Source organism: Fusarium oxysporum, chromosome 2, assembly GCF_000149955.1.
Source record: "Fusarium oxysporum f. sp. lycopersici 4287 chromosome 2, whole genome shotgun sequence".
NCBI classification, from domain to species: domain Eukaryota; kingdom Fungi; phylum Ascomycota; class Sordariomycetes; order Hypocreales; family Nectriaceae; genus Fusarium; species Fusarium oxysporum.
The window spans coordinates 3,688,567-3,713,804 of NC_030987.1; the positions used below are offsets into that span (position 1 = coordinate 3,688,567).

The 25,238-nt window shown below is 49.0% G+C and overlaps 9 protein-coding genes across 12 annotated transcripts; 2 read left to right on the plus strand and 7 right to left on the minus strand.

The window, feature by feature from the left end:
- Nucleotides 1-48: 48 nt before the first annotated feature.
- Nucleotides 49-1,400, plus strand: FOXG_08519 (uncharacterized protein). Its single transcript, XM_018387494.1, has one exon. The coding sequence runs from the start codon at nt 368-370 to the stop codon at nt 1,157-1,159; it is 792 nt and encodes a 263-aa protein (XP_018245349.1). The 5' UTR covers nt 49-367; the 3' UTR covers nt 1,160-1,400.
- FOXG_08520 (uncharacterized protein) lies at nt 90-4,668 on the minus strand. 3 transcript variants are annotated; one of them, XM_018387497.1, is made up of 3 exons: nt 3,434-4,668; nt 3,140-3,363; nt 1,220-2,561 (listed from the first exon to the last, which is right to left on the minus strand). In XM_018387497.1, the coding sequence occupies exons 2-3, from the start codon at nt 3,162-3,164 to the stop codon at nt 1,477-1,479; spliced, it is 1,110 nt and encodes a 369-aa protein (XP_018245352.1). In that variant the 5' UTR covers nt 3,165-3,363; nt 3,434-4,668; the 3' UTR covers nt 1,220-1,476. The 3 variants fall into 3 exon arrangements, with proteins under 3 accessions (XP_018245351.1, XP_018245352.1, XP_018245350.1); XM_018387496.1 differs by having other exon boundaries at nt 90-2,561; nt 3,140-4,441; XM_018387495.1 differs by having other exon boundaries at nt 1,220-3,363; nt 3,434-4,441.
- Nucleotides 4,669-4,959: 291 nt separating this feature from the next.
- Nucleotides 4,960-5,222, minus strand: FOXG_19822 (uncharacterized protein; the record flags this gene model as incomplete). Its single annotated transcript, XM_018400098.1, has 2 exons — nt 4,960-5,044; nt 5,104-5,222. 2 exons carry the CDS (start codon nt 5,220-5,222, stop codon nt 4,960-4,962), a joined length of 204 nt encoding a protein of 67 aa, XP_018245353.1.
- A 1,521-nt stretch (nt 5,223-6,743) lies between these two features.
- FOXG_08521 (uncharacterized protein) lies at nt 6,744-8,337 on the minus strand. Its single transcript, XM_018387498.1, has 2 exons — nt 8,053-8,337; nt 6,744-7,990 (listed from the first exon to the last, which is right to left on the minus strand). Exons 1-2 carry the CDS (start codon nt 8,296-8,298, stop codon nt 7,298-7,300), a joined length of 939 nt encoding a protein of 312 aa, XP_018245354.1. The 5' UTR covers nt 8,299-8,337; the 3' UTR covers nt 6,744-7,297.
- Nucleotides 8,338-9,059: 722 nt separating this feature from the next.
- On the plus strand, nt 9,060-11,293 carry FOXG_08522 (uncharacterized protein). Its single transcript, XM_018387499.1, has 2 exons — nt 9,060-9,414; nt 9,522-11,293. The coding sequence occupies exons 1-2, from the start codon at nt 9,190-9,192 to the stop codon at nt 10,632-10,634; spliced, it is 1,338 nt and encodes a 445-aa protein (XP_018245355.1). The 5' UTR covers nt 9,060-9,189; the 3' UTR covers nt 10,635-11,293.
- FOXG_08523 (acyl-CoA desaturase) lies at nt 9,673-14,727 on the minus strand. Its single transcript, XM_018387500.1, has 2 exons — nt 12,877-14,727; nt 9,673-12,806 (listed from the first exon to the last, which is right to left on the minus strand). The coding sequence occupies exons 1-2, from the start codon at nt 13,166-13,168 to the stop codon at nt 11,671-11,673; spliced, it is 1,428 nt and encodes a 475-aa protein (XP_018245356.1). The 5' UTR covers nt 13,169-14,727; the 3' UTR covers nt 9,673-11,670.
- Nucleotides 14,728-14,737: 10 nt separating this feature from the next.
- On the minus strand, nt 14,738-14,938 carry FOXG_19823 (uncharacterized protein; the record flags this gene model as incomplete). The annotated part of the gene is made up of 1 exon (XM_018400099.1): nt 14,738-14,938. The coding sequence occupies one exon, from the start codon at nt 14,936-14,938 to the stop codon at nt 14,738-14,740; it is 201 nt and encodes a 66-aa protein (XP_018245357.1).
- Nucleotides 14,939-17,102: 2,164 nt separating this feature from the next.
- Nucleotides 17,103-17,635, minus strand: FOXG_08524 (uncharacterized protein; the record flags this gene model as incomplete). The annotated part of the gene is made up of 2 exons (XM_018387501.1): nt 17,103-17,282; nt 17,516-17,635. The coding sequence occupies 2 exons, from the start codon at nt 17,633-17,635 to the stop codon at nt 17,103-17,105; spliced, it is 300 nt and encodes a 99-aa protein (XP_018245358.1).
- A 1,365-nt stretch (nt 17,636-19,000) lies between these two features.
- FOXG_08525 (serine/threonine protein kinase) lies at nt 19,001-24,065 on the minus strand. Of its 2 annotated transcripts, XM_018387503.1 has the most exons (3): nt 23,293-23,849; nt 21,256-23,240; nt 19,001-21,208 (listed from the first exon to the last, which is right to left on the minus strand). In XM_018387503.1, the coding sequence occupies exons 2-3, from the start codon at nt 22,183-22,185 to the stop codon at nt 19,232-19,234; spliced, it is 2,907 nt and encodes a 968-aa protein (XP_018245360.1). In that variant the 5' UTR covers nt 22,186-23,240; nt 23,293-23,849; the 3' UTR covers nt 19,001-19,231. The 2 variants fall into 2 exon arrangements, with proteins under 2 accessions (XP_018245360.1, XP_018245359.1); XM_018387502.1 differs by having other exon boundaries at nt 21,256-24,065.
- Between the last annotated feature and the right edge of the window lie 1,173 nt (nt 24,066-25,238).

Below are 25,238 nucleotides of genomic sequence, written 5' to 3' on the forward strand. Positions count from 1 at the left end.
CGCGGGGCCTTCCAGAGCTTTTAGCCACTAATTTAATACCCCCTGTTCAATTCTACTGAGGGGTCGTCGCAATCATGATACAGCCTCATCATTGATTGTTTTACCTTGCCCATGATATCTCAGTAACACGCATGAGCCGTTCTCGTCCTCTTCTCACAGGCTCGATTATTTGATTTTTTTTATGATCACATAAAGTTGCCGTTTTCATCTTCACTCAGCAAGCCTCCATTTCTAACCTAATCTAACCCCTCCGTTACATTCCATCCTCATCTAACTTCAACATCTCGCCAAACTCCAACCCCTAACATCAAAATCGTGGTTCGCCCGTCTTAAACCCTCTCCCTGATTCACCATCACGCACTTATATATGCCTCATCTTCCCCCAGTCACTCCCATTCCAACCCCCGCCTCAATCTTCTCCCCGACCCCGATCATGACACCGGCGATCCAAGTACCCACTCCCTCCGGCCCACGGAATGGCCCCGATATTCCCGGCGCCGGCAAGTTCAAGGTCCCTAAGCTACGCCTTGAGTGTCGCGACCTCTCTCACCCCGGGGCTGCGGTCTTTCTTAGCTCTGTCAATGCCGCAGAATGCCTCGCCAAGGCGGCCCAGCATGTACTGGCGCTTCTGTACGAATCGCCCACGTGTCCTACCACAACAATTCCGACGACACGATCTGTGACGGTGATCCTGCGTAGCATGTCAGGTGTAGCTTACACGACTGGCTCTGACCTGGACAGCGATCATAAGGAGATTCACTTCTCAGTCGAGTATATTGCCAACATCCACCCCATATCTCGTCGTACAGAAGAAATCAACGGTGTGCTCACTCATGAGCTCGTTCACTGCCTTCAGTACAACGGCCATGGAACTTGTCCAGGCGGTCTGATTGAAGGCATGGCAGACTGGGTGCGACTTCACTGCCTTCTCAGTCCTCCTCACTGGAAACGCGACAGCAATGGAAAGTGGGACGCTGGCTATCAGCAAACGGCCTATTTCCTGGACTACTTGGAGGAGCGGTTTGGAAAGGGAACTATTCGCCGCCTGAATGAGAAGTTACGGATTCAGAGATATGAAGAGAAGCCGTTCTGGACCGAACTGGTTGGGCGGCCGGTTGAGCAACTTTGGGGCGATTACAAAGAGAAGCTTGAGTCGTAGTATATATACAGATACACATTGAATATAGGCGTCGACAATGATTCACGGATGCATATAAGGCGTTCACCTACGATAGCAAGCAGAGTTAGATAAGTCGATAGATTTTGTTAAAGAAACGAGATTAGCCAGGTGCTAAGGATATAAGTTTGCTACCGCAACCTGAACTCCAACTCCAGACAAAAAGAAAACCCAAGAATTCAGACCCTAAACGTCTGTATACGTCTGTTATATAACTCTCAAAACAAAATCTTGCTCCTACACTGGCTTTCCTACCTATATTCCGACTTGGTAATTTTACAACTCCCACACGACAGAGTTTATTGGTGCACAGGAATGTGGGCGTCGCTCTCGCTGATGACGCTGCCGACCTCAGACCAGCTAGCGGGTGTAGCCATGCCAGAGCTCTCGCTCATGACATCGAAGTAGCGACCAGTCTCACCCTCGCGAGATGATTGCGCATCGTTAGCAATATCATCTCCGGAACCGACGAGAGATACAGAGTCGGTGGGTGTCGCCATGCCATCGTCGCTGATGATTTCAGGCTCGGACATGGGGGCGCTGGGGGTAACGGGAAGAGGAGAGTAAAACTCGGGGCTGGTGTTTTGCGCCCAGGCCTGAATTGAGGAATAAGCTTCGTCGCGGTCCTCTTGTCCGGCGGTCATGTACTCGTCGACACCGATTTCACGCTCAAGGGTGGCGGAAGAAGCTGTCTCAGAAAGGGCGGGGGTGGGGTCAGTGTCGATAAGAGCAGCGGGCTTCTCATCTCGGTCCTGGGTAGTGGCGCTGTAGATGTCGGAAATTTCGTCTTGGGCGGGAGAAAGATGGCGGCTTTGCTCAATATCGTCGTTCAGTTCGTCTTGATCAATGTTGTGTTCGTCGGCAAAAGGGTTGGTGTAGAGAGAAGAGAAGCCGCGAGAACCGTCGCCACGACGTCGCAGACCGTCATCCATTGCGCGGGTATCAGCTCCAGTGTTAAAGACATAAGCGCCTCGTTCAGCACCCTCATCCTGACGAAGGAAGTCATCAAATGAAGAGCCTCGTCGTGACGAATCCATGGTCGCAGGGTTTTTCTCGTCACTTTCCTTGCCCTTTTGTTCCTTCTCTTGCTTCTCTAACATGACCGAGTTCCAATAAAGCAGCTCCTCACGTTGTCGTCGGCGAGTTTCTTCATCAGCGTCAACACCAGCTTCGGCACCAGCACCACGACGGGACTCGAAGAAGCCATCGGCATCCTCAGGTCTATTAAACCTGGGCTCACGGTGGGGAGGTTCGATGCCTTCGCCCATAGAGTGGAGGGCGAAAGCTATCCTCCGGCGAACATCGTCGGCGTATCGTCGCACTTCTGGCGACTCGAGAATGGCAATAGTGGTGGCGATAGCGACCGAAACGGCGACTACGGCACCTGACGCCAGGACAACATGGTTAGGCATTGTTTCTCAAGTCTGCAGAGAGACTGCAGATGTAGGAGAGAAAGAGAGGTGTGTGAATGGATGTGATGTGATGTTAAGTGGAGTGGAGTGGGAGCTGTCAAGCGAGCAAACAGAAAGAAGACAACAAATCTCCTCTTTTCACGAGACACAAAACACAAAATGCAAAAGAGAGCTTTCCAGAAACTCGAGTGATAAAGTAAAAAGCAGAAACAACGAATAAATTGGAGGAAGTTGGAGGCAAATCAAGGGGAAGTTTGAGCTTGCGTAGGCCTCGTGCTGCTTCTGGCATCTGTATTTGCCACAGGCAGCCTCGGGGACTAGAACTGGCTGTGGCTCAGGCGACACTCTTTTGGCCTCAGCTCAGGCAGACACATGCGAGACGTGCACTATGATTCGCAAGCCTGGACGCGGGGTAATCAACATCCATGGGCTTGGCCTGAATGAGCAGTAAAGATGATGAATACAGAGATGATAATCAATGGAAGCGGAATTGGTGGACAAATCATGGGGATCATGGAGTGTGGCGCTGTGAATTGATTGATTTACATACCTGTAGCCACCAGAGGATGAGGCATCCTCTCTCAAAAAGCGACAGAAATAGTCGAGCACGTCGTACGTAAGTTAGTAGATTGCAGATCCAGCAGCTACACAAACAACGAGTGAGAGTGACAGTGGAATACAAAGAAAGGAGCTTGGGGTAGGCTCAGAAGAACAAGTAGAAGGGGTAGAAGAGAAGTCGGCGTAAGAGGCGGGATAGGGAGCATTTAAACAAACCTATTAAGTTCAGTATCAATCAATTGTGACAGCGAAGGCGACTACGACTACGACTCAGATTCGGACTTACTCGCACATTCTGTCCAGCTGGGAAGTGGAAGAAGTGGGCTGTGCTTATGATTCTTAGACTTTGACAGCCAAGTAACACCAAAGTATAACAATACAATTGTTTCAGCTAACAATTCTTTCTTCTGATTACATCTCTATATATCATCAACTCTTCTTTATCTGGTCAGATCAGAATCAACATCAATTGCTCAATCGACGCTTGCGGATGGCGCGTGACGTGATGCGATGTGATGGGTGATATGCATTACAGCACCGACTAACAAGCGACCTACCATCACGCGCTTGGCTTGGCTGCACTCAAATGGAAGAAGAGAAGACTAGACATTTCGAGAAATCTTGCCTATTCTGTTCTACTGTTGACACACCAAAGTCAGTTCGCGATAAGCGTCAAAGAACAAGCCCTGAAACTCTGCTGCCTTTGAAACGTCATTGTATTCGTGGTTAGTGCTGGATGCAAAGTATAGTAAGACGAGCCTATTACGAGTACGTGAGATTGTCCGTCACTTATATGGACTCGTGGTAATTTGCTTGCGCGGCACCGATTGTCGGGACTTATTGCCTGTTGCTCGAGTCAGCCTGGCTCCGTTAACAGAGCCGAGCATGGTTCATCGGTTTCGGTCTGTTAGCCAGGTACGATATGACGACGCCTGGCGGGATCTTGTCGTACATGGCGTACGACTCTGGCTTTTCCCCTCAATCCTTCATTGAGCCAAAAATGTGCACGCCATTATAATGGCTAAGGGAGAAATAGCTCTAACTATGTAGGTAAGTGAGATGAGACAATAGTTTATATATCCGAAGCTACCGGTTCAAATACTTGGTCTCTGTTGAAGCTGACGGCCCGGCCGAGTCTTCCGATCCAATCTGACGGACGTCGCACCTCACGGGCTTCCGACCGACCTCGATCGCCTTCAGCCGCCGGAACCCAAAGCCACCGACCTCCGACTCATCATCACTAGAGCCGCGTCTTGTCCGAAATCCGCTGTGGATAAGCACAACTCACTGATTCGGTCTATTGCTCCTGATCCCAGCGGCAAAAGAGGATCGATCCTGAGACGGTGGAGTAGTTTTGATCCATCCAGGTGAAAAGGCGAGACACCGAGCGAGATACGGGGTCGGGTCCCCGTTTCTTTTTGCAGTGACCGAGTGCGACTTGGAAAAACCTTGGCATTCGGGATCTTGCAGATGAACCTGACAATTTGAATGTCTGTTTGTCATTTGATTGCTCTCACTGGGTGAAATGCCTGGCTGCCCAGAGATGAGAATGTTCCATGTCTTGGTATGGAGATGCGACCAAGCTATACGTTCATGACCTTCACGTTCACCTTCAGCGATGCACATTGAATAGTAGAGTAACAGTAAAAAGATTGTTTGATTCATGGAGACGCCAAATGTCCCTGTATAACCGTCGCTAATGCCAGATGATTGTGGTATAATAAACTCCCCCATTTTGATTGTTCGTTCTGGTCACCGTTGATCCTCTTTATGTTTTGAGGTATATCGAGGCGCCATTGTCCCATACACATTCTAGTGGGAAGACTTCTCAGTCTTGGTAGACTCGTTTGAGGAGACAGAGTCGGTAGAGTTCTGGCGAGAAGCCTTGGTGCGCTCGCTGAGGGATGGTTAGTACTTTGCTTGAGGCTGAAGTCAAAGCAAGAGGGTATAACATACTAGTGAGCGCGGTCCTGAAGGACACATTGGTAACGGGCATTGCCAGTCTTGAAGGTGAACTTGATGCCCTTGTTCTCACCGAAGTGGGAAGGGGTCTGGGGAGTGACGGAGTCAGACATTGTGATTATGGTGGTGGTTTTGGTTTTGTTTGTGTGTAAGTGAAGGAGATGGACAGTGGAAAAGTGAGATAGAGGAGAGTAAGGGTAGGTTCAGAGAAAGAGGCCGAGGTGCCCTAATATACCTTTCGCGATTGAAGATACGTATCTCGTCATCTCCACGATGTGCCTTACCCGTTGATGCTGATGCTCCACGAAACTAAACAGAGTGAGCCATTTTCTTTCTTACAGTACTTCCCAGGACCAGGACCAAACAACAACACCCTCAGCTTTGCCCCACGATGTGAAGCCAACTAGAGGGTGCACACACCAACTTCTGACGATAACTAACTAGCGCACCCCTGTTTCCGTCTTCTCCGTGCATGCTCCAGAGAATGGGGGTCTCCAAGGCCCGTGTAACAGTAGCAGTTGATGATTCTGAAGTTATTGCCACTTCCATGTCTTGCACCGAGACCGGCTCTTTTTTTACTCATCTCTAGTCACGTAATCTGATCCTGCAACTATTCCCGTCTTCAAATCCCGTAAAAGAACCACAATAAATTCCAGTGACCGGCTAAGACGGGAAAAAGAGAGACACCCTTCTAGAAAACCCAACTGCAGATTTCTAGGGTTTCCTATCCTGTCCATCGAACCAATCAACGACTCCGATTTCTCGCCTCACCCCAAGATTTCAGAAAAAAAGCCGCGGGATGACCTTGTCGATCGGAGCTCGCTCCAATGGGATAATTTACTCGCGCTTCAATTGGGCGCTTTGCTTTGCGGCAACGGATATCCTCGCACTCCGTGCTAACCGGGCCTCCCCCTGATTTACTTTTACTGCGCTCTTGACGACTTGTCCCCGAATAGGTAGTTGGCTATCATGAGAATTTTCTAGCCTTTTTTTTATGCTTTTTGTACGCGGAAAGATAAGGTTTTTGCGGCGCTATGTCAGATCGATTTGTCTAAACTGGAGGCTATTCCTGATATCGGCTTTACCGTTGGTAGGACGGGTTGAACAAGAGGCTCTGCCAAGATAATATGTCTCATATCTTTTGCAACAAGGCAAAGATAGCATTACAAAAAAGACGGCGTTTGCTAATCAGTTAGTATGTACAGTTACGTATACTGTACACGATAGTTGTCACTTGACTGAAGATCAAGTATTCAAGGCTACAATGGATCCTGTACCCCAGTCTATGAACGCCTCATTACCGGTACGCGGTTACGACTTACATCATTCCCAAGTTTCATGATACTTTGTTGTGACGTTGAGAGTAGTTCCCAACAACGCCAGTCGTGGAGGGCAGCGCTAATTCTTCAAATCCCCCGCACTCAACTCCACGATCCCCTCGAGGCTGATTGGGGTACAAGGGGCCCACAGTCTAGTTTGTCCTCACCGCATGTCACTAACAACATGGCAAAAGCTTGCTTGATGGAGTTCTGGCAGGTTTCATGGGTGAATTGGCGGTTGATTTTAACTATGTGCGTCTGAGGGTAACCGCCTCTGCCGCTTGAGATTGTGCATCGCGGGGTGAAACGTAATAGCGTATGTTGTATATGAATTCTAGAACCATGAATTGGGTCACGACGATGTAAGAAAACGATGCCAAGTATCACTTTGGATGTACGTTGACTTGATAGAGCTGGTATTATAGACGCAATTACCAGAAACCCGGCTGGCAAAGTGTCACGCATACACATGCATGGTATATTGTTGTCGCCCGCATATCTTTTTCTTCCTGCATTATTTCCTCTTCTCTCGTTGATCCCTCGTGGCTGGTTCTAGACTTTTGGAAATGGCTTATTGAATACCACCTTCAGCTCTTGATATGCCACACCGTAGCAATTAACCCATTGACTTGAACCTCAGTTGTCATTTCCGTTCAGCCGGGCTGACTGTAGCCAGTGAGACTCGCGATAATGGCCTGATGCTCTCAAAAATCGACCTGGAATATGCAGAACCACAACTGCATGCACCAGCTCATTGGCCGTGTCTTGTCTGACATGCGACACGGGAAACAGTGGCGCCTGCTTCCAGGTTGCTGCATCAGGACCGATTTCGATACCGAGCACAGAGTCAAAAAGACCAAGGCACGCGATCATCTGCTGTCCATCATATCCATGAGTTGTTGCTCTTCATCAACCTCGGCAGTATCATTCCCACATCCCACGCCCCTCCTTTGCAGCTCGATATCTATCGACTTTCGTGTAGGCATACCCACGTTTAGATCCGGCATATCTTCTTTGATCTTGCGAAGGTAGTTTTCCACGCTTCGCATTCCGACAACAAGGAACCCGAGCTCTTCTCGATCGACATCGAAAACCTCCCACCATTCACACTCTGGCATCTTCGCACCAACATCACGAGCCGCGTTGTATATAGCAGCTGTAGCTAGCGCATGGGGCTGGTGAGTAAGATACAGCATCTGAGGTGAGAGAAGAGCTGCATTCAGATACTGAATTGTGCGTAGAGAGATGATAGATTTAGGCTGCGCAAGAAAATCGAGCGTCTGAAGGTAAGTAACTGCAAGTGGATGAGGTAGCGAGACATGTGTGTCGAAAGAGAGGGTGTAAAGAATGCGAGCCTCAATGGCAAGGATGCGAGTCTGGAAGGCATGGTAGTCTGCTTCAGGTACATAGTACGACCTGGGGTCATTCTTTGGACTTTCTGGGGTCCGTAAGAACAATGAGCTCTCTGATAAGAGGTAGGCATAAACATTTGATATGTCGCGCGATGACCGGGGTTGAGGTCCCATCTTCGCGACTAGATAGAGAGCAGCAGCAGATGTGTCCTATGAGCACGGGTCAGTATGATCAGGTAGAATTGAGACATTTATTCGGGGTTTACTCTTACACTGAACTCATTGGCCATTGGAGAGTCGACAAGCCAATACCGCGCCAGAATGACGTTTGCCTGCGCAGTGACGGACTGAGGAAGCTCTAGGAGCTGACCAGCAGCTTGTGTCAGGCATTGTGAAGTGATAAAGATTGTATCTTGGAGATCCTTGGGCAAAGATGAGAATGAAGATTTGTGGTAGATCTGAGATGTTGTCGCAAGGGGGTTTAAAAGATGCGCCATGTTGGGTATATCAGATATCATAAGACAAACGCGATGGTGTTGATGATGGAAGGGTTGAAGTTTAGCAAGGCTGAGAAGCTCTAACTTGCTTGTGGGGACTTGGTTGAACAAATCAGCGGGCCTCTTACGTTGTGGAACAGCCAAAGATCCCTGCATTTACCACTCATGATAACCTCCATAATTCATCTTTTTGAGTTTATGTTGAAGAGCTTTGCTGGTGATTAAGACAGAGTTTCAACGACTGCATATAAGTCTGTTGCTTTCTCCTCCAATAGAGAGTCAGTCTGCTGTCTGTAGAAGAGCTGAATATGAGGATCTGAAGCCATCATGACTACGATTCTGAGTCTCATGAAGAAGCTTTGAGATAGGGAACGATGAGATATCCAAGTTTCAAATGAATATTTCTACCATCTCACCATATGAATCTGTTTGAATTATACTCAATTTCTTGCTTAAAGGGCACAAAGCTACACCATTGTGTCGCTTGTGGCTCATCTTAGGTGAAGGATAATAACAACCAGTAAAGCATGGAAGAGCTTTGCCATATAATATTCAGCCATTGCATCGCAGCGCTATATGCAAACAACTAGGCCGATTTAGCAATCCTTTGGTCAGAGTATTCTATCATATAAAGCAATCTTGATCATATCATGATGCCTCATATTGATTGGGTGACTTACTCAGGCATAGGCACTTCACGTGGGGAACCTGCATTTTGACAGGCTGCGGTACGTACCGAGCTGAGCTGAGCTTGAGCCGCTGTGGAGCTTCAGCAGGTTCCAAGTCAACAACACATCACCACCACCTAAAGACATCAAACGACGATATCGGAGTTCGGTTATAGTACAAAACACAACAAACTGGCCGCTTCTTCTCACTATACACCACTTCAATAGTCCAGGCACTTTCACAATGACCGCCTCAATCCCTCCATCACCCGGCGAGGAAACACCAGCCTTCGACCTCAACCTCCAACACGGCCATAAAGATCTCGTCCAAGCCGTCGCATTCAACACCTACGGCGATCGCTGCGCGACTGGCTCAGTAGATGGCAAGATCCGCGTATTTAACCGTCACAAGGATGGCACATGGCGCCTTTGCGATACATGGACTGCACATGGCGGCGAGATTATAGAGGTAACGCATCCCCCTTTTACTAATAAACCCTCTTGTCTCGTAGTGTTCTTTCCTCCTGTGCCATTCTATCGCACACGCGCGCTGACGTTATTCCCTCACTTTTGCAGATTCAATGGCTCCCTGCGACTGTTTACCCTAATTTGATCGCTTCCCTCGGTATTGAAGGGTGGTTCCGGTTATGGGCCGAGGATCCCTCTGCTGCGCCTGGTCGGCGATTTTGTACTGGACGAGCTGGTAATGGAAAGCCGGCGTTTGATACACGATCGAACAAAGCCCCCTACCGATCATTTTCAATGAAGCATAATGAGGAGACGAGGCATACATATCTTGCGCTCCTGGCGACGGACGGACGTTTAACAGTTTACGAAAACGATCAGCCCGAGAACCTCTCAGAATATGCATCTATCGACGAATTCAGCGTCGCTCCAAAACCAAATCGAGGAGAAGAACTCGCCTTTCGTGTGCGCTTCGACCCTAACCCAGAACCATGTTATACAGCTCTGCGCGCGGGCGTACCCTCGGATTCCTTAGGTCTCGTGGTGGCTGCAATGGACACCGTCAAAGTATATCGATCGCGGGATATTGTTGCGACTTCTATTGGCGTTCAACAGACCCAGAAAGAATTCTATCTTGCTGTTGAATTAACGGGTCATCGGGGTCTGGTGCGGGATGTCGCATGGGCTGCGGGCAATATTAGAGGTTACGATGTTATTGCGACAGCATGCCAGGATGGCTATGCGCGCGTTTTCCGAATCGAGACGCCATACTCAGAAGACGATGGCAAGTCGTGGTCTGCAGCCGATCTCCTTCGGTCAGCACCACACATGTCAACGAGAGACTCGACACCACAAGCAAGAACAAACGGAACTGCGACACCAACAGAAAAACAAGCTACCACGCCTCAGCTGCAACCATCACATAGTTACCATCAACATCAGCACCATACTTCCGGACTCAGCGCCAGTCTCGCAAAGTCAGGCTCTCATAATGATCGGCAATGGTCGGGGCAACCGGGCCAGGTTAAACACAATTTCCAAGAGATATCCAAGTTGGACAACCATCGTACCCCTGTGTGGCGTGTGGGCTTCGATGACGACGGTCACATATTGGGCAGCACAGGTGATGATGGGCGCCTGTTGTGTTATCGTCAGACGCCAAATGGGGCATGGGCCAAGAGCTCTGAATTGGCAGTACAGAAAGCACGAATGGCCACTCCATGAAGTCACCGTTGACAGCTGCTAGACTCAGCTCGCAGTGTCAAGACAAACAACGTTACAGATATTCAGCCGATGTGCCTTGCCGAGGCAGCCCGCTAGCTTTCCATCTCTTGGAACATGTCCCCTGTCTGCGCTACATGCCATTCCACCAACGTCGAGTCCAGAAATGTGAGGATCTTGTCAGACGCAGCATTGCGTGGCCACAAAGGGCAAAAGACGCCGGTCGCACGCCAGCATTGGGCAGGATTATCTGAAAAGATGTGCCCCGAGGTCATTCGGATGAAGTCAGAGAACACCAGGCCCCTGGCTAGTCTTGTGGACAGTCCGCATCAAGCATACATGTCGTGCAGCACGAACGATCTAGAGGACAACACGCTGAGCCAGTCGCAAACTGATTTGACAACTGATAGATACCTAAGCTCTGACATACAGCGAGCTACTTCCTCAAGAATTTGAAAGAAATTATGAAAGTATTCAGGGGCTTAGCAAATGTTCTGATACGTGTGTTATATAGCCAGCATTTGTCATAATGCAGCTTTAGACTACATACCTTAGGTCACATTACATAGGTTCACTTAAATACTAAATGTCACATATAGCCAAGATAGAATTCACATAGTTGATTGGAGATTTGATATTATTCAAAAAATTGTATTTCCGAGTAGTCATACTATCTGATGAAGAACCAAGTGGTGGTTGTGCAACTCGCTGATTTCATGTTTAACCATTCTCTTATGGTATTGTCCAAAGCCGTCAAAAGCTAAGTAGTCTCAAAACACAAAGAAACCCCCCAACGCCATTCATGAGTCGAATTTATGATTTCGCGTTAAAAACGTGCTGTGCTTTTATCTCTTCCTCCAGGGATGGGTGTGGCGCCCGCCTACAGTCCATGTTTTGACATGTGATCTGTGGCTGACTGTATCCCCACACCCTTTCAACGACATGTCTCTACTGACATGAAGATTTTCGTATCCTTCCACATTGCACATCGACCAATTATCCCTCCTCCTCTTCTCGTCGTTAGATAAGATTGTACCGCTTAAGCAGCATCGGCGCTGGCAGCGGGCTGGACAATCTTGGTGACCTGAGAGCCAGCACGGATGATGCGCTGACCGGCAGAGTCGTTCATGTAGGTAATATCCTTGTTCTCGAACTGAGCACGCTTCCAGATCTCAACCTCGCAACCACCGCGGAGGACACCAACACGCATGGTAGACAGCAGGTTGTGGGCAGCGTTGGAGTGGAGATAGACACCACCGTTGAAGATAGCGGTAGCGTCCTTTCCGATGGCGGAGTTGATGAGGGCCTTGCCACCGGGGTGGTCCTTGATGAAGTCGGTAACGTCGTGGATAACACCGGCAATGGCAACGAGACCCTTTCCAGCCTTGGCCTGGGCAACGAAGTCGTCCCAGTCAACAACGGGGAGCTGCTCAAGGGGAATACCCCAGTCGAGTGTGGCACGCTTCTGGTCAAGCTTCTTCTGGAGCTGCTGGACACGGCCCTTCTCAATCTCGTTGGCACGGAACTCCTTCAGCTCATAAGCAAGACCAAGCTGCTTCCAGCACCAGATGCTCCACTTGGTAGGATCGTACTGCCACCACTCAATAGCGTTGCGGTAATCCGAAGGGAACTCGTGGTGGAAGTTGTGGTAACCCTCACCAAGGGTGACGAGAGCAGTGATGACGTGGTCACGGGGCGAGTTGCGATCATCGAAAGGCTGATCACCGAGCCAGTGGGCAAGAGAGTTGACACAGAAGGTGGCCTGCTGAACGAAGCAAACACGGAGGATACCAGCGTAGACGAGTCCACCCCACCAGTCACCCCAGCCAAGACCAGCGACGAGAGCGGGGAAAGCGAGAGCCATGAAGAGAACGCACTTGATGTAGTTCTTGTGCTGCCAGACAACGACGGCGTCCTCGTTGAGATCGGTGATATCGGTACGGCCCTGTCGCTTAGGGTTCTGCTTGAGGATCATCCAGCCCATGTGGGAATACATGAGACCCTTGCGAACGGAGTAGGGGTCCTTGTCGGTATCGGTATAACGGTGGTGAACACGATGACCATATGACCACCATCGGATGGAACCCTGAACGGCGCCAGCACCGACAGCAGCGAGATAGATCTTGAGAGGGGTAGTGCCCTTGTAGGCAGAGTGAGACCAAAGTCGGTGGTAACCTGGTATTGTAAGTAACTGATCGATGGTATCCAGGTTTTGGATACAGTGCTTCATTGGGTGTTGACTTACCAGCAGTGATGCCGAGACCAGTGTGAACATAGTAGAAGACAGCCCAAAGGGCAGTCTTGAGCTGAAGAGGAACCCAATAGGCGGAGATGAAGCCGGCCAAGGGAACGAAGATAACCAACGTGGTGTTGAGCCAGTTGATGTGCTGAGGCCAGTTGCTCCAGGTCATGGGAGTATCGGCAATATGGACCTTATTGGTATCCTTCTTGGCACCGCCAGCGCGGAGAGGAACATAGTCCTTGGTGCCATCAGGGAATGGCTGGGCATTCTTGCCCGCAGCAGTAGCTGTCGCCATATCGATTGAATTGTCGATTATAGGTTGGCGATGGCAAGTGTCTGTCGTCGACTCGAAGATATAGGAACCCAACACAGAGAACCACCAAGTTGATGGTTACTCGGATAAGTGAAGGGAAAACTGAACCTTTTTAGGATGAAGAGTATCCTAAACAAAGGGTGAAGGGTTTATAAGAGGGGAAAGGAACTGGAGGAGGTTGGTCGAGAAGTAGTTCTGGTTGGGGCGGAGGGCTCTAAAAGGACTTTATACTATCAGAGACAGACCCGAGCCGGAGCTGGGCGCAGGAAAGAATCGATTGAATTGGATGAGGACGAGGAAGCGGTAGAGACTGGGGAGGGGGGTGTAGTGGGCTTGGGAGGCGTGAGACAAGTGGAGGGTTGCAAGTGGAGGGTCCTAGTCTCAGGCCTTGTCCGGGCTGTTCTGCCTCCTTCTCAGCGGCGACAGAGACACCGAACAGCGCTTCTTCAGTGAGGGGGCAAAGAAAAATACAGGGCCTGGGTGGGACCTCCGATTGACAATTAACCCTTGTTGTGGCGGCGAATTCAAGGTTGGTGAAGTAAAACGAAGCCGTTTTGGTCATCAAGAGCTGGGGTTTGTGTGAATCGACTTCTCAAGCGAGGAGGCGGAGGCAAATGAAGACGATGGCATATGCCGATACAGAATCAGATGATGAATGACAACGAGGCCAGGTAAGCTCTTCCTTTCGACCAGAATGCGTGTCAGTTTTGAGTTGGGGAAGCTCAAGACAAAGTTGGGGCAAGCTTGTATTCTGTTGACGTCTGACTGATAGGCCTTTACGATCGTGTCTAAGTCGTCATGACGCTTCGAACCTCGGCGATCTGAGATATTCTTTGCTTGTGAAGATTGATGAGGATGAAGCAAATGGAATGCTACTATCCATTCAAACAGGCCTATGCTATCTGTGGTTGTATCGAGTTGTGAGTGAGGTTGAATCTGGCGTATTATGTCACACACGCCTGCCGTCTCCCTATCAAAGGGGGAAAAATTCCATTGGGGCGGGCGGACCAAGAAAAGGCAACAGCAGCTCCCGTCGCTTCCCGGCAACCTAACCCTCTTGATCAATGGAGGCGCTTACACATCATGAATTCAGGGACTTGTCTGTACAGTACAGTGCTGAACCCTTCGCTGATATGGACAATTGTGAATTCAACCATTATCAGGAGTTTTGATATTGGGCTGAGCGAGTTGCAGGACTTGTTGGAGGTAGTTGAGCATGTTGGCGTTTCAATTGGTTGAAACTGATATCAATTGGTTGTGTCATTGTCTTCTAGAAGTCAAAACTGAACCTGTCACAACAGCTGCTGTAAGTGATTCACATCAACCTTTGACAAGCACTGTAATTCAGATGACCATACCTCCAACAACTTACGATGTATATCTCATCTAACTCCCCGCTCTCCATCTCGAGTTACCGAGATCTTCCTTATGCCCTGTCAGTTAGACGAAGCAATGATGCCAGTAATCAGCCCACGATAGCTAAGGTAGCGTACAATGAATAGGCGATTCATTGTGTTGAAATTCTATCGGCCTTTCTCCGCAAATACAAGATCAACTGGGCGACGTCTGCTCGGACAGATACTGGGTCTTGTAGCTGGGACGAAAGGTCGACGTCGACCTGATCGCTCCTTCCCTCAACCTTTTTTGCTTCCCCAACAACTTTTTGGCGGCTCCAATCAAGTGTGGGGCTCGGCTGGGCGCCCGGGTACCGTTTGGGTACCCCTGCCACTGACGAAGTACCTCGTCACCCATTTTTGAGTTTGAGAGTACTTCTATTTCTAGGGACGGCACATCTACATCTAGCCCTGCAAGAGGCAACGCGCCAGTGCATGTCTTCCATGCAGGGGAGCTCACACGAAAAACCCGGAGCCGCCTGAGCTTCGAGACTGAGACTGGATCTAAGTCAAGCCTCAAGAAAGAAAAAAAAAAGGAAAAAAAAAAAACAGAAGAAAATATGCTGAGTCCACATCTCCACTGATTTGTTAGAGGCGATGCTATTTGCCGAAGTCGATTGTGGGATCTCGCATGGCATGATTGAAAAAGCCCCGATCTATTGGAGGTCATCGATATCCAAGGCGTTTTGTTGGTAGATGGACTTTTAGACGTTGATGACGATGAGGGTGGACAGTATCACAAACGAAACGATACAGGCCAAGACAGGCACACGAAAATATGTTGCATTGACAGTTGAAGTGGCGAATTGATCCCGATTGAGCTGTCGATATGTAGTAAATCACTTCAATTCTGGTTGAGCACCGTTTGAGAACCGGGCATGCCGAGGCTCGTTCCCGTCTGCTTTGACGTAGGCACACACACACACTCACTCGCAGTCACACGCTTATCTCAAAGATCTAGCATCAGTCAGTGCCAGTCAATGCACAGTTCTCACTGTACAGTGCATGCCTCTCAAATCTTGATAGGGATCCTTGGCCAACCTCACCTCACATTTTGATATTATAACTACAATGTCCGCCAAATCCCGAGTTATCATGCCATGTGCTCGAGCTATAGGGGTCTAATTGAGAACGTCATATGATTCTCATTCCGAGATTCATCAGATTGTGAATATTGTCAATTGTTGAATCCCAATGCAAAGAACAGCAAAATGGACCTCCAACATATCAGCCCTATCGCGACTTCAGGGTTCGTTCCTAATCCCAATACAACCTCTCTTCCCCCAGATCGAACGATACCTCGGCCCATTTGGCTGTTTACTGACATGACTTGTCCATTTGAGGGGTCTCGGTTTCTAGACTCTCTCGGTTACTCTTTTACCGTGCTCCGAGTCCGAATGGAATGGGATTGTCGATTCCATTCAGAGTCAGTCCCGTTCTCCCGAGCTCCAGCTGCCCTGAGCAGGGATAGTACGTACCTTTTATACCCCTGGTTCATTCTCCCCAGTTTCCCCAACAGAAACACAAAGATCGGGATTCGCCAAGCTTAAGCGGCTCCACATTCGCCTCCAACTTCAAAGTTGCAGTTCAATGTTGGCCTTATTTCTCCGTTATCATCAATCAAAATTCAGGCAGAGGAAAATTCGACCCTCGACCCCCACAGTCATTCGTCCATCACAGATCATCTCACGTGATGTTAAACGTCAAGTTTGTTGATGGGTTCTAGAACAATTCTAAAGCTATATGCAAAACAACATACTCCTTACAGCATAGCCCATTTATCGTAACGATTTCATACAGCGCCCTATACTTGAGTTTTCCCCCCAGGCCTCACGATGTTATCCTAAGCCTTATGATAATTCTCGTCAAATTTACGATAAGACTCCTAAAGATTAGGATAAGATGTTTCATAGCTCATTTGTTCAGATGCGCTTTTCAAGCTGCAGCATCTTCGTAAACTATACAACAAGATTGTCGCGTAACTGATAAGCTATTAGTAGCGCAGTCTTCTTTATTGCTAAGTCTCGATACTTCGGCATCAATGGCAGCATTAAGAAGAGAGCCATTTGTTCAGTTCCCGCTTGTTGAACTTGGCCTTTTTGACAGGATGGTTTGGACAAATGGCCTGGTACTTCTCGCGCCAGGTTTCATGGGCAGATTCGAGATGAGAGATTACTTTCGTATCATCAGTGCGTTTAGCAATATTCATGAACTCTTTCATGATAGGTGGTGACCCCGGTTCATGGCCATCGACCTTGATTGCAACGTCCATCTATCACTACCCATTGAAAGTGGCTTCGTCCATTGCGCGATACTGGGGCTAACCAGTCAGGGTCCCGTAGTTCTGGGCGGTGTTCATGTATAACATGACGATATATGTCTCTCATCCACCGATTGTAATCTGATAGCTTGTCAGATGCTGCCTTGATGCAGTTTTTTCAGTAACTGTAGTATTGATGTCTTATAGAGATTCTGGTTGAGTCCCAGGTAGAAGGAGGGCTTCTAGCCTCTCTTTATTCTCTCTATAGAAGTCTGCTGAAGTATAGCTGATATGTGTAGTGATCGGCGCAGTGCGCTGGCGAGGTTCTAGAGTCGTTGCTACAGGAGGTTGAAGCATATAAGCCGCCAGGTTGCGTTCCCGACTTGCAATCGTGGTGAGCCCTGGGATCAAGCAGTTGGGTCGAACCCCAACGCAAATGGCTCTAGTAGTTGTGTTTTCTGCAAAAAGGCTAATGGCATGACCTGTATATTGGAAGACCGACTCCGAGCTTAGTGTTATAATGCTAGTAGAGCGTAAATCATCGCCGATGCGTCTGATGACTCGCAGTGCAATAACTGCAAGCGCAGCACGTGTAGACCACGTTCATAAGGCTTCAGGGAATATTGCATCATTTGTTGAGATCTCGCGAAGGGTGTTGGTAGCATCTCTACTTACCCCCAGCTCGACCACTCCGTGGCGTAGGTAATCCGCGTGGTCTTCATCTTTTGCGATAGCTGCTGCGATGCAGCGTCGGTGAATTGGATCCTCGAGATCGCATCGCATAAGCGGAAACATGTATATACCAGCTTCTCCTAGAAGCTGGAGTTTAGATCATTTGAAGGTGTTGTGATGACCTCATTTCAGAGCTCATTAATAGCCTCACCCTCAGTATCGACAGGCTCTGCTTCAATGAGCTTGCGCGGTATGTCCTCTCGGAGAAGCTGGTCTACTGTTTCGCGTAGTGCATATAGTGCACGTCTATACCGGGCAGGGCTCGGACTGATCAGTAGAACGGCGTGCCCATGTCCCGCGGGGCGAACGTTCTATTCTCATCTCCTAACCTCATGTAAAGATTTAGAGGGTACGATCCTAAGCTTTAGGATAAGAAGTCGAAACTTAGACTTAGATCCTCTAACGTCACCCTATTTTAGAGGATACTATCACAAGACTTCTGATGGCAAGCTCAAAGCTTAGGTTTTCTGTTGACCTCATTCTGGTTATCGATATTGGCTACGCAAACTGTGCGGTTGCTCTCTCAAATTTCGGTTGTACGAAACGGCGGCATGAGATTGTGCATGCGAACGCACTTGCGATGCCTGTTCAGGTATTGCTTATCTTGCTGTGTTGTAAACCCTTGGTATGAGGTGAAGTTGTTTGAGAAGCCCTCATACCAAAGAGCAGGTTCTCAGTTGATTATACTGGATATTGCGATGAACTAGAGATCTTGGGTAATTTATAACAGAACCGAATGTAAGAAGTGGCTCCGACGAGCGAAACTACACAATCACCACATTCTGAGCCAGCTTTTGAAACCATCCTCTATGGTCACCGGGCTACAAGTGGTAGCAAGCCAGTTGTACTTTCTCACGATAGCGATCACGGCCAAGGTGGTGCTGCAGCCTCGGTAATATGTTTGTGCAGGTGACATTTCAGGGCGCCTCGTCAGCTTGAAGCTTGACTTGTCAACTAGGTCGCAGCGAAAGATGTAGCAATGCATGCGAGGTCGCTGACGTGTCGAACATCGAGGTGAACTAGATCTTCAGTCTAACCTTTTTTCTCGTTCCAGACTCGACGTAGCAGGCGGAGAGCAACAAAGTAGAGACACAAGACAACAGAACCTGTCAAGGCGCCACCCGCAGAGCAAGCATCTCAGAGGTCAATGATCTCTGGTTCTTTCTTGGTGTTGGCTCTGCCCCAGTCGGAGAAGGTCTCGTCGTGGAGGATATGAGTCGATTTGAATTCCTGGATTAGCTTGTGTAGCAGGCACGCGTTCTTGATATCTTCGCAAACCCCTCGCACAAGACGATAGCACGCATGGATAACTCGAATACAGCATTCCTATGGAACGTCCGCCGTATTGGGCTGTTTGTGTCGATAACTCGGAGGTCCTCGAAATCGAGAATCTGTCTCTCTCTGGTCGGTTATAGAAAGAATATGCATAGAAAAGCTAAACAGAAATCGATTATTATGCTATGCACACGTAGGAAGGTAATTGTACCAGAACTGAGTATATATTTCGATCAACAGTATTTATATTTGCGCCCTATTATGCAAAATGCCTGCCTATATCCCGCTAAAAACATATGAAACAAACATAGTAAAGTATAGCATAGTCAATACAAATGGATTCAAACTCAACCTTCATCAAACCATGTCGTTCATAGACATTCATTAGAGTCCGGACGGACAGTTCGCGCCCTTGGACACGTCGTCAGTCATATTCTCTTCTTTCGTCGGTTCATCGTGAGTCAATAAGTGTGAGATCTGAATCTCCGGTACAGATTTAGTGCCTTCGACACCCCCCTCGGTCACCTTTCCATTCTCTCGGTTGTCTGCTTTCCCTGCTATCATCTCTTTCTCCATTGTAGCTTGATCGGTTCCAGGTACTGTGGACCCTTGCTTTTCTGCCGCGTTTTGTTCCGCATCCAGTTCTGCTTTTGTGTTTGGCTCCTCAGAGACGTCCCTCTCGTTTGCAGACGTCGTCTGATGATCCTCTGTTTTGCCCCCTTCTTGTAGCATTTGAGTCTCTTGGCTGTCGTTCTTCTTGGGTAGTCCCTCCAATGTGTTTCCTGTTTCCTGATACAAGGCTTGCGCCTCTTTGGTTTCTTCACCTCCAACATCTTCTCCTTTTTCTGCTGACAAAAGACTTTTTTCTCCGTTCGCCCTTTCTCCCGGTGCATCCTCCTTGGTGTCTTGCGCGCCATCCCGTATCACTGTGCCGTTGTCTCCAGGAGTGACATTCCCCGACTGTGTTGAGCCGGGTGCTGATTCGTTGTACGTTATTCCTGTATTATCCTCGTTGCCGCTGCTCGCGAATTCTCCTTGGCCTGCATGAACCTTGTCAACTTTCGCGATGGCAATGGCATGCAAATCATCTCCTAAATCCACACCTCGGGTTGGGCTTGGAGTTGAAGTCGAAGTAGCTGGGGTCTCATGCCTTTCCAAAGCCGAGTCGGGAGCCGTGAGTGCATCCGAGTCGATGAGTCCTAACTTGTTGGCAGTAGGCGTTTCGTCAAGTGGTGTTCCTTCAGGTCCCACATCACTGTAAGATGAAGGTATATTCCGATTCGCTGCCCAGGCAGCAATGTCGTATAGGCCGCGGGGCGAATTGTATTCATCACAATTACTCGGCAACGGGCTCGGGGGAGAGCGTCCGCGCGTGTAGTAATATGGTTCGTATCTGACAGGACTTGTTTCCGCACCGGGTTGATTCACGTACGACCAGTCGTTAGGGGGTTCGACCGTCCTGATTTGTGGAAGGTTGTCTGGATGATATCCATCAACGAGATATTGATGCAAGGTGTAGCCTTCGTCAATTATCGACTCGGGGGGGTTCAGTTGTCCAGTCTCTTCGCTTTCCCTTTGCCGAGGGAACATCTCTAACAGAGCAGACGCCTGAAGTCGCATGCGCGGGTCATTGCTCAAACAGACTTCTGCCATTTGTCGATACCAGTCCGGGATATTTACTTCGGGGCCAAGTATCAGCGGTCGCCCCTGTGCTTCTGGCTCATCTTCCTGCGTTGCTAAAGCCCACAACACCATTCCAAGTTGGTATAGATCCGATTTGACGCCGATGTACATGGTGATGCGCTGGTTACTCTCAATGAGAGGTGTTGCTTCCGGAGGTTCCCAGCCTACTGGACATCCCCTTCTGTTGATGTCGATGATCTTCGCGTCGCCATAACCATCTATAACGATGTTCGATAGTGTGAAGTCTCCTTGCACAAATCCTGACTCGTGAATGTCAGACAGCCCTTCCACGATCTGTCGGGCCCATCTTTCTCTCGTCGCCCAAGGCAGATCGTAGTCACCATCTTTGCAATGCTCGTAGATGACGTCGATAAGAGCTCCTTGATCCGCATAGTTGATAAGAAGACCCTTGACATTCTGATCTTGATCATCCACAACCACACCGTAGAAGTGGATGACATTGCGTGAGGATCTTAAAGCATTGAGGGCATTGATTTCATACAGAAATTCGTCTATGGTATCAGGACTTGGAATCTCCTTTTTGATGAGCGTGTGACCGTTGACATTGACTTTATAAACAAATCCTGACATGTGGGATTCAAAAGTGATGTCTCTTTCTCGAATGCGGCGGCAACCCAAATGCTTGATTTGGGCAACAGTGGGATATTGTATAATTTCCTGTATATCATTAGCTTGATCTTAGTAAGTCTATCGTAAATACCGACATTGCCATCCTCAACTACGTGTACATGAAGCCTTCCATCTGTTGTTTGAAGCTTCAAATTTGTTACAGTGTCATAAAATTGAATGTCCCTCAAGCTTTCCCTGATCGCCTCATAAATTTTTGCACTCTTCTCTCGTTGGTAATGCGTGTTGATCAAATCCATTTCCAGGGAGTTTGGTGGCGCATCTCGATAATCAAGCGAGATCGTTACACGCCGCCAAAGGTGATCACGCTCACGATACGTAACGAAGAACTTTTCCCTCTTTGACCGGTCTCGGAAGTGCATACTGAGATTCAGTATCCATGTCTTCTCGAGCTCTTCGTGGATTATAGCGTCGTACTGGGATGCTGTTATCGAACGAGTGTCAGACAAGGTGTCTTGTGCTGGACACTCGTCCGCAAGGGTCATCTCCTCATCCGGGTGCAGTATTCCATCAGCAGGTTCCCTAGGCGGCTCATCTGTAACATCACTGACGGATATAGAGGGGACAAATCGGGGTATTTCGTCCTGGGGGGAGCCGAGAAAACTTGGGGCGCTGACACGAGGGTTGGTTGCGGGCTGCGAGGCTGACGGTGATCGTGGTCTGTAAGAGCGTCGGTCCATAGACACAGCTCGTCTTTCATCTGGAGTTGGCTCAATAGGCGACAGGTTAGTCCTCCTTTCTGACACTTGGCGCTTGAATGTCTGCGCCCGAGGTAGTCCAGGCACAACCCTTCGAGACATTCGGCGAATCAACCCGCCTTTATCAAGGTCAGCCGAGTCGACCTCATGCTGAGGGCTCTTTGGCTGCTCTGTAGGTTTACATGGCGTATTACTGCCACTCTGTCTACCAAAGAGCTTTCGAAAAAATCCCTGAGTACCGGACAATGCATTTGTTTGTGAGCGAAGCGTTTGCGGTGGCTCGGACGCTATTACGCCGGCCTGAGCCATGGCCGTGGCACTGAAACCTGCTGCGTACTGCTGTGTTCAGGCACAATAAGAATCGATATCAACAGTTAGCCACGTTGAAATGGCTTAACACTTAATGATTTGGCGATTGCTTAGTGGCGAAAACGCAATTGTAAGTCGATACTTGTGATACTGCATACACCACGCTCTGTATCGTTTCACAACTTTTGCCTGTTATAAAAACAAAACCTGGAGATGCATATGGATAAATAGCAGCCGCGCAGGTAGGAAACGTATATAATTGCAAAAATAGAATGTGCAAGCCAGCGAAACGGCAACGGGGTGAAAGCCCGCCAAGTAACCACACAGACACAACCAACTTATCAATTGAAAAAGAGGTTTTTTGAAGTGAGTAACAGGATAGAGGAAATCTTTGCTTGACTCATTCAAGAGAAAGCAAAGAAAAAATGTTGCTGTGGTCGGTAATATCGCCCGAGGAGGTTGGGATAATAATGCAACGGTCGGTGAAGAGCGGGTCTTGAACAAGCGGTCGAAGTCGCGGGGAACGAAGCCGGAGGCGCAATGAATATCAGTGCATCAGGAGCTTTCAAAAATATGGTATTATCGTGATGAAATGGGTAAGACTTTTCGGGTGAGATATATCAAAAAAGACCTGAGGCATCAGAATGTCATTGGAAATGGAGCTGCGATGAACGCCCTGCTAATATCAATGGTAAAGATGAGGTCCAAAGCCTAAAACGGGCAGCCAACGGCAATAATGGTGGATATGGATTGTGACTGGACAAGAGTGTGTGTGGGCTGAGTGGATAGTTGGCTCTTAGTCGCGGCGGGACGACACGGGGGACGGGCGGAGCGGGCGGCGGAGGCGCTGGGCTTCTGACGTTTAGGCTTTCATTATTTTGGGCCTTTCTGGCAGCCTGAGCCACACTAAAGACGTGGGATTCGTGATGACGCTGTAGCTGGACCGCCCTACAAAGGGGCTGGATGCCATGAATTGCAACGCAAGGCAGGTGTGCGACTGCTCACTTCGCTGCAAAGCCACCACTGCCCAAGCCTAACTAAACCCAAGCCTAGGCCTAGGCCCAGATGTCAGCGCAGGGCTGTGGTTGTACTTTGCCCCAGACTTGCCGAAGAGCGTCAGGGGTCGTTGCTTGACTTGACGACAGTTGTGCATGGTTTTAGGCGTGGGTGTCGCGACTGTGGTCCATTCATCCCACCATGCCGGAACCTTCATTCTTTGAAGCCAGCCAAAGGACCCTGCCAGGCGAGCGATTTCGACCATGACAAGCAAGCTGTGGCCTGGTCTGCTGCGTGCGTCTGCTGCTGCAGGGTCATACTTTCAAGAGAGACGGTGACGCTGGACGGCTTGCGGTGGGGAACCATCGATGAGCTGGCCCCTTTCAGACGCCCTTGTCTCGTCCCATTCTGTCTACGCTAAACACGAGTTTGCGTCTCTTTGAGCGCAGGGGAAGGCGGTGATGCATCATTAGGCACGGAGAAAGATTCTGGTCAGGCATAAAGAGCTGCGAACGGATATCGAAAATAGCCGGCGTCGTTTTCTTTTGGTGATGGATGTGAAGGTGTAAGAGTGCATGGTTCTTTGAGTTGGTGTGATTTAGCATCACAATTCTGTATCACGAGAACATGACTGACATGGAAAGGAACAGGCAAGTGCTCTTTGAAACCTTCCCTTGCTAGAAAGAAAAGGAGTTGGGAGAGAGGAAAGACCCAAGTTCAGTCAATGGAAGGTACCAGCATGAATTCACGAATAGGAAACCCCGATACTCTGCAGATAGGCAACTTCCCAAAACGAAGCAGGGTAGGCACAATGGCACTGTAGGCAGGCGTATCAGAAGCATCATTAATATCAAAACACCAACTTCCATTCTCACAGAATCACCAGAAAGAATCATTGTCTCACCTAATGACATCAGTCTCCCCCAACACTCGGCAATCAGCGCGGTCTACTCAAAATAGAGATCATGACAGCTTCACCCATGGGATATGTCACATCCTTGACAATAACCCACAAGTAAGCCACCATTCATTGAAAAAACAAAACTGTGAAGTCACTCAGGCAAGGCACGCGTGTCTTGCCGAAGATTACACTCATCACTCATGTAGGTGCGTGTCATCCTGAGCTGCTGACCTCAAGACTCGAACCATAAGACGGATGATCTAGATGTCCTGTAGGCTCCAGTCCAACTGCATACGCAAGCGACGGCGCCGTCTAAGCCAGGTAATCTCAGCGTGGCTGACCGCCCTGTTCAACCTTCTACTCGCTGTCTGGTTTCACGGTGTCCTCGGGAGGTTCTCGAAGTTTTGTCAGAGCAGGGCGAATTCAATCAATGGCTAGCTCGTGGTACCCCGGCACTCAAAGTGCCAAGATCTTATGTCGCATATTCGGAAAATAGCGAGCTTGAGGCACTGGACTCCATGCATTAAGCAACATGCCAATGCAAATGCAAACTCTGAGGCGTACGCATAGAAAGCAATGCTCGGATCTAGAGGAGTTGGTAATGGCATGCATCATGGTACTAGACAATTCATATGCCATTGTCGTATCAAAATTCGCTTCTGATCTTTTACCAGACCCCAGCAAACGTCACAGTCTTCTCGCACCAATGGTGATATGATATTCAATATCTCCAAATCAGGAGCAAATGGGTGCCAGTGCCCAATGCGACTTTACTATGATGGGCTCAATTTTATCCAATTCGCGCACACCCTCAAGCACCTCCCTCGATGAGGCAATACCTAAGCTTGCCGACACCTTAGTTGGTTCAATTCGCTCGTCTTCTTCCCTCTCGTCTCAATTTTCGAACTGGTCACGTCACACAAGTACTTCAGGAGCTTTCAGCTTCACAGGAAACTGTCCTGCAGCCGAGTCTGAGGCCCGATCCACCAGCCAAGATCCCATAAGAGCCTCGCGTGGGGTCAGGCATGAGTGCAGCACAAGAACGGCCCGTTAGAACAACGCTCAAGTGAGGCTACCTGCACTTGACAGGTTGTCGGTTCGCCATGCAAGCGATGGGGCCGCAACACATCACTAGCCCGTATGTACGAACGGGCTT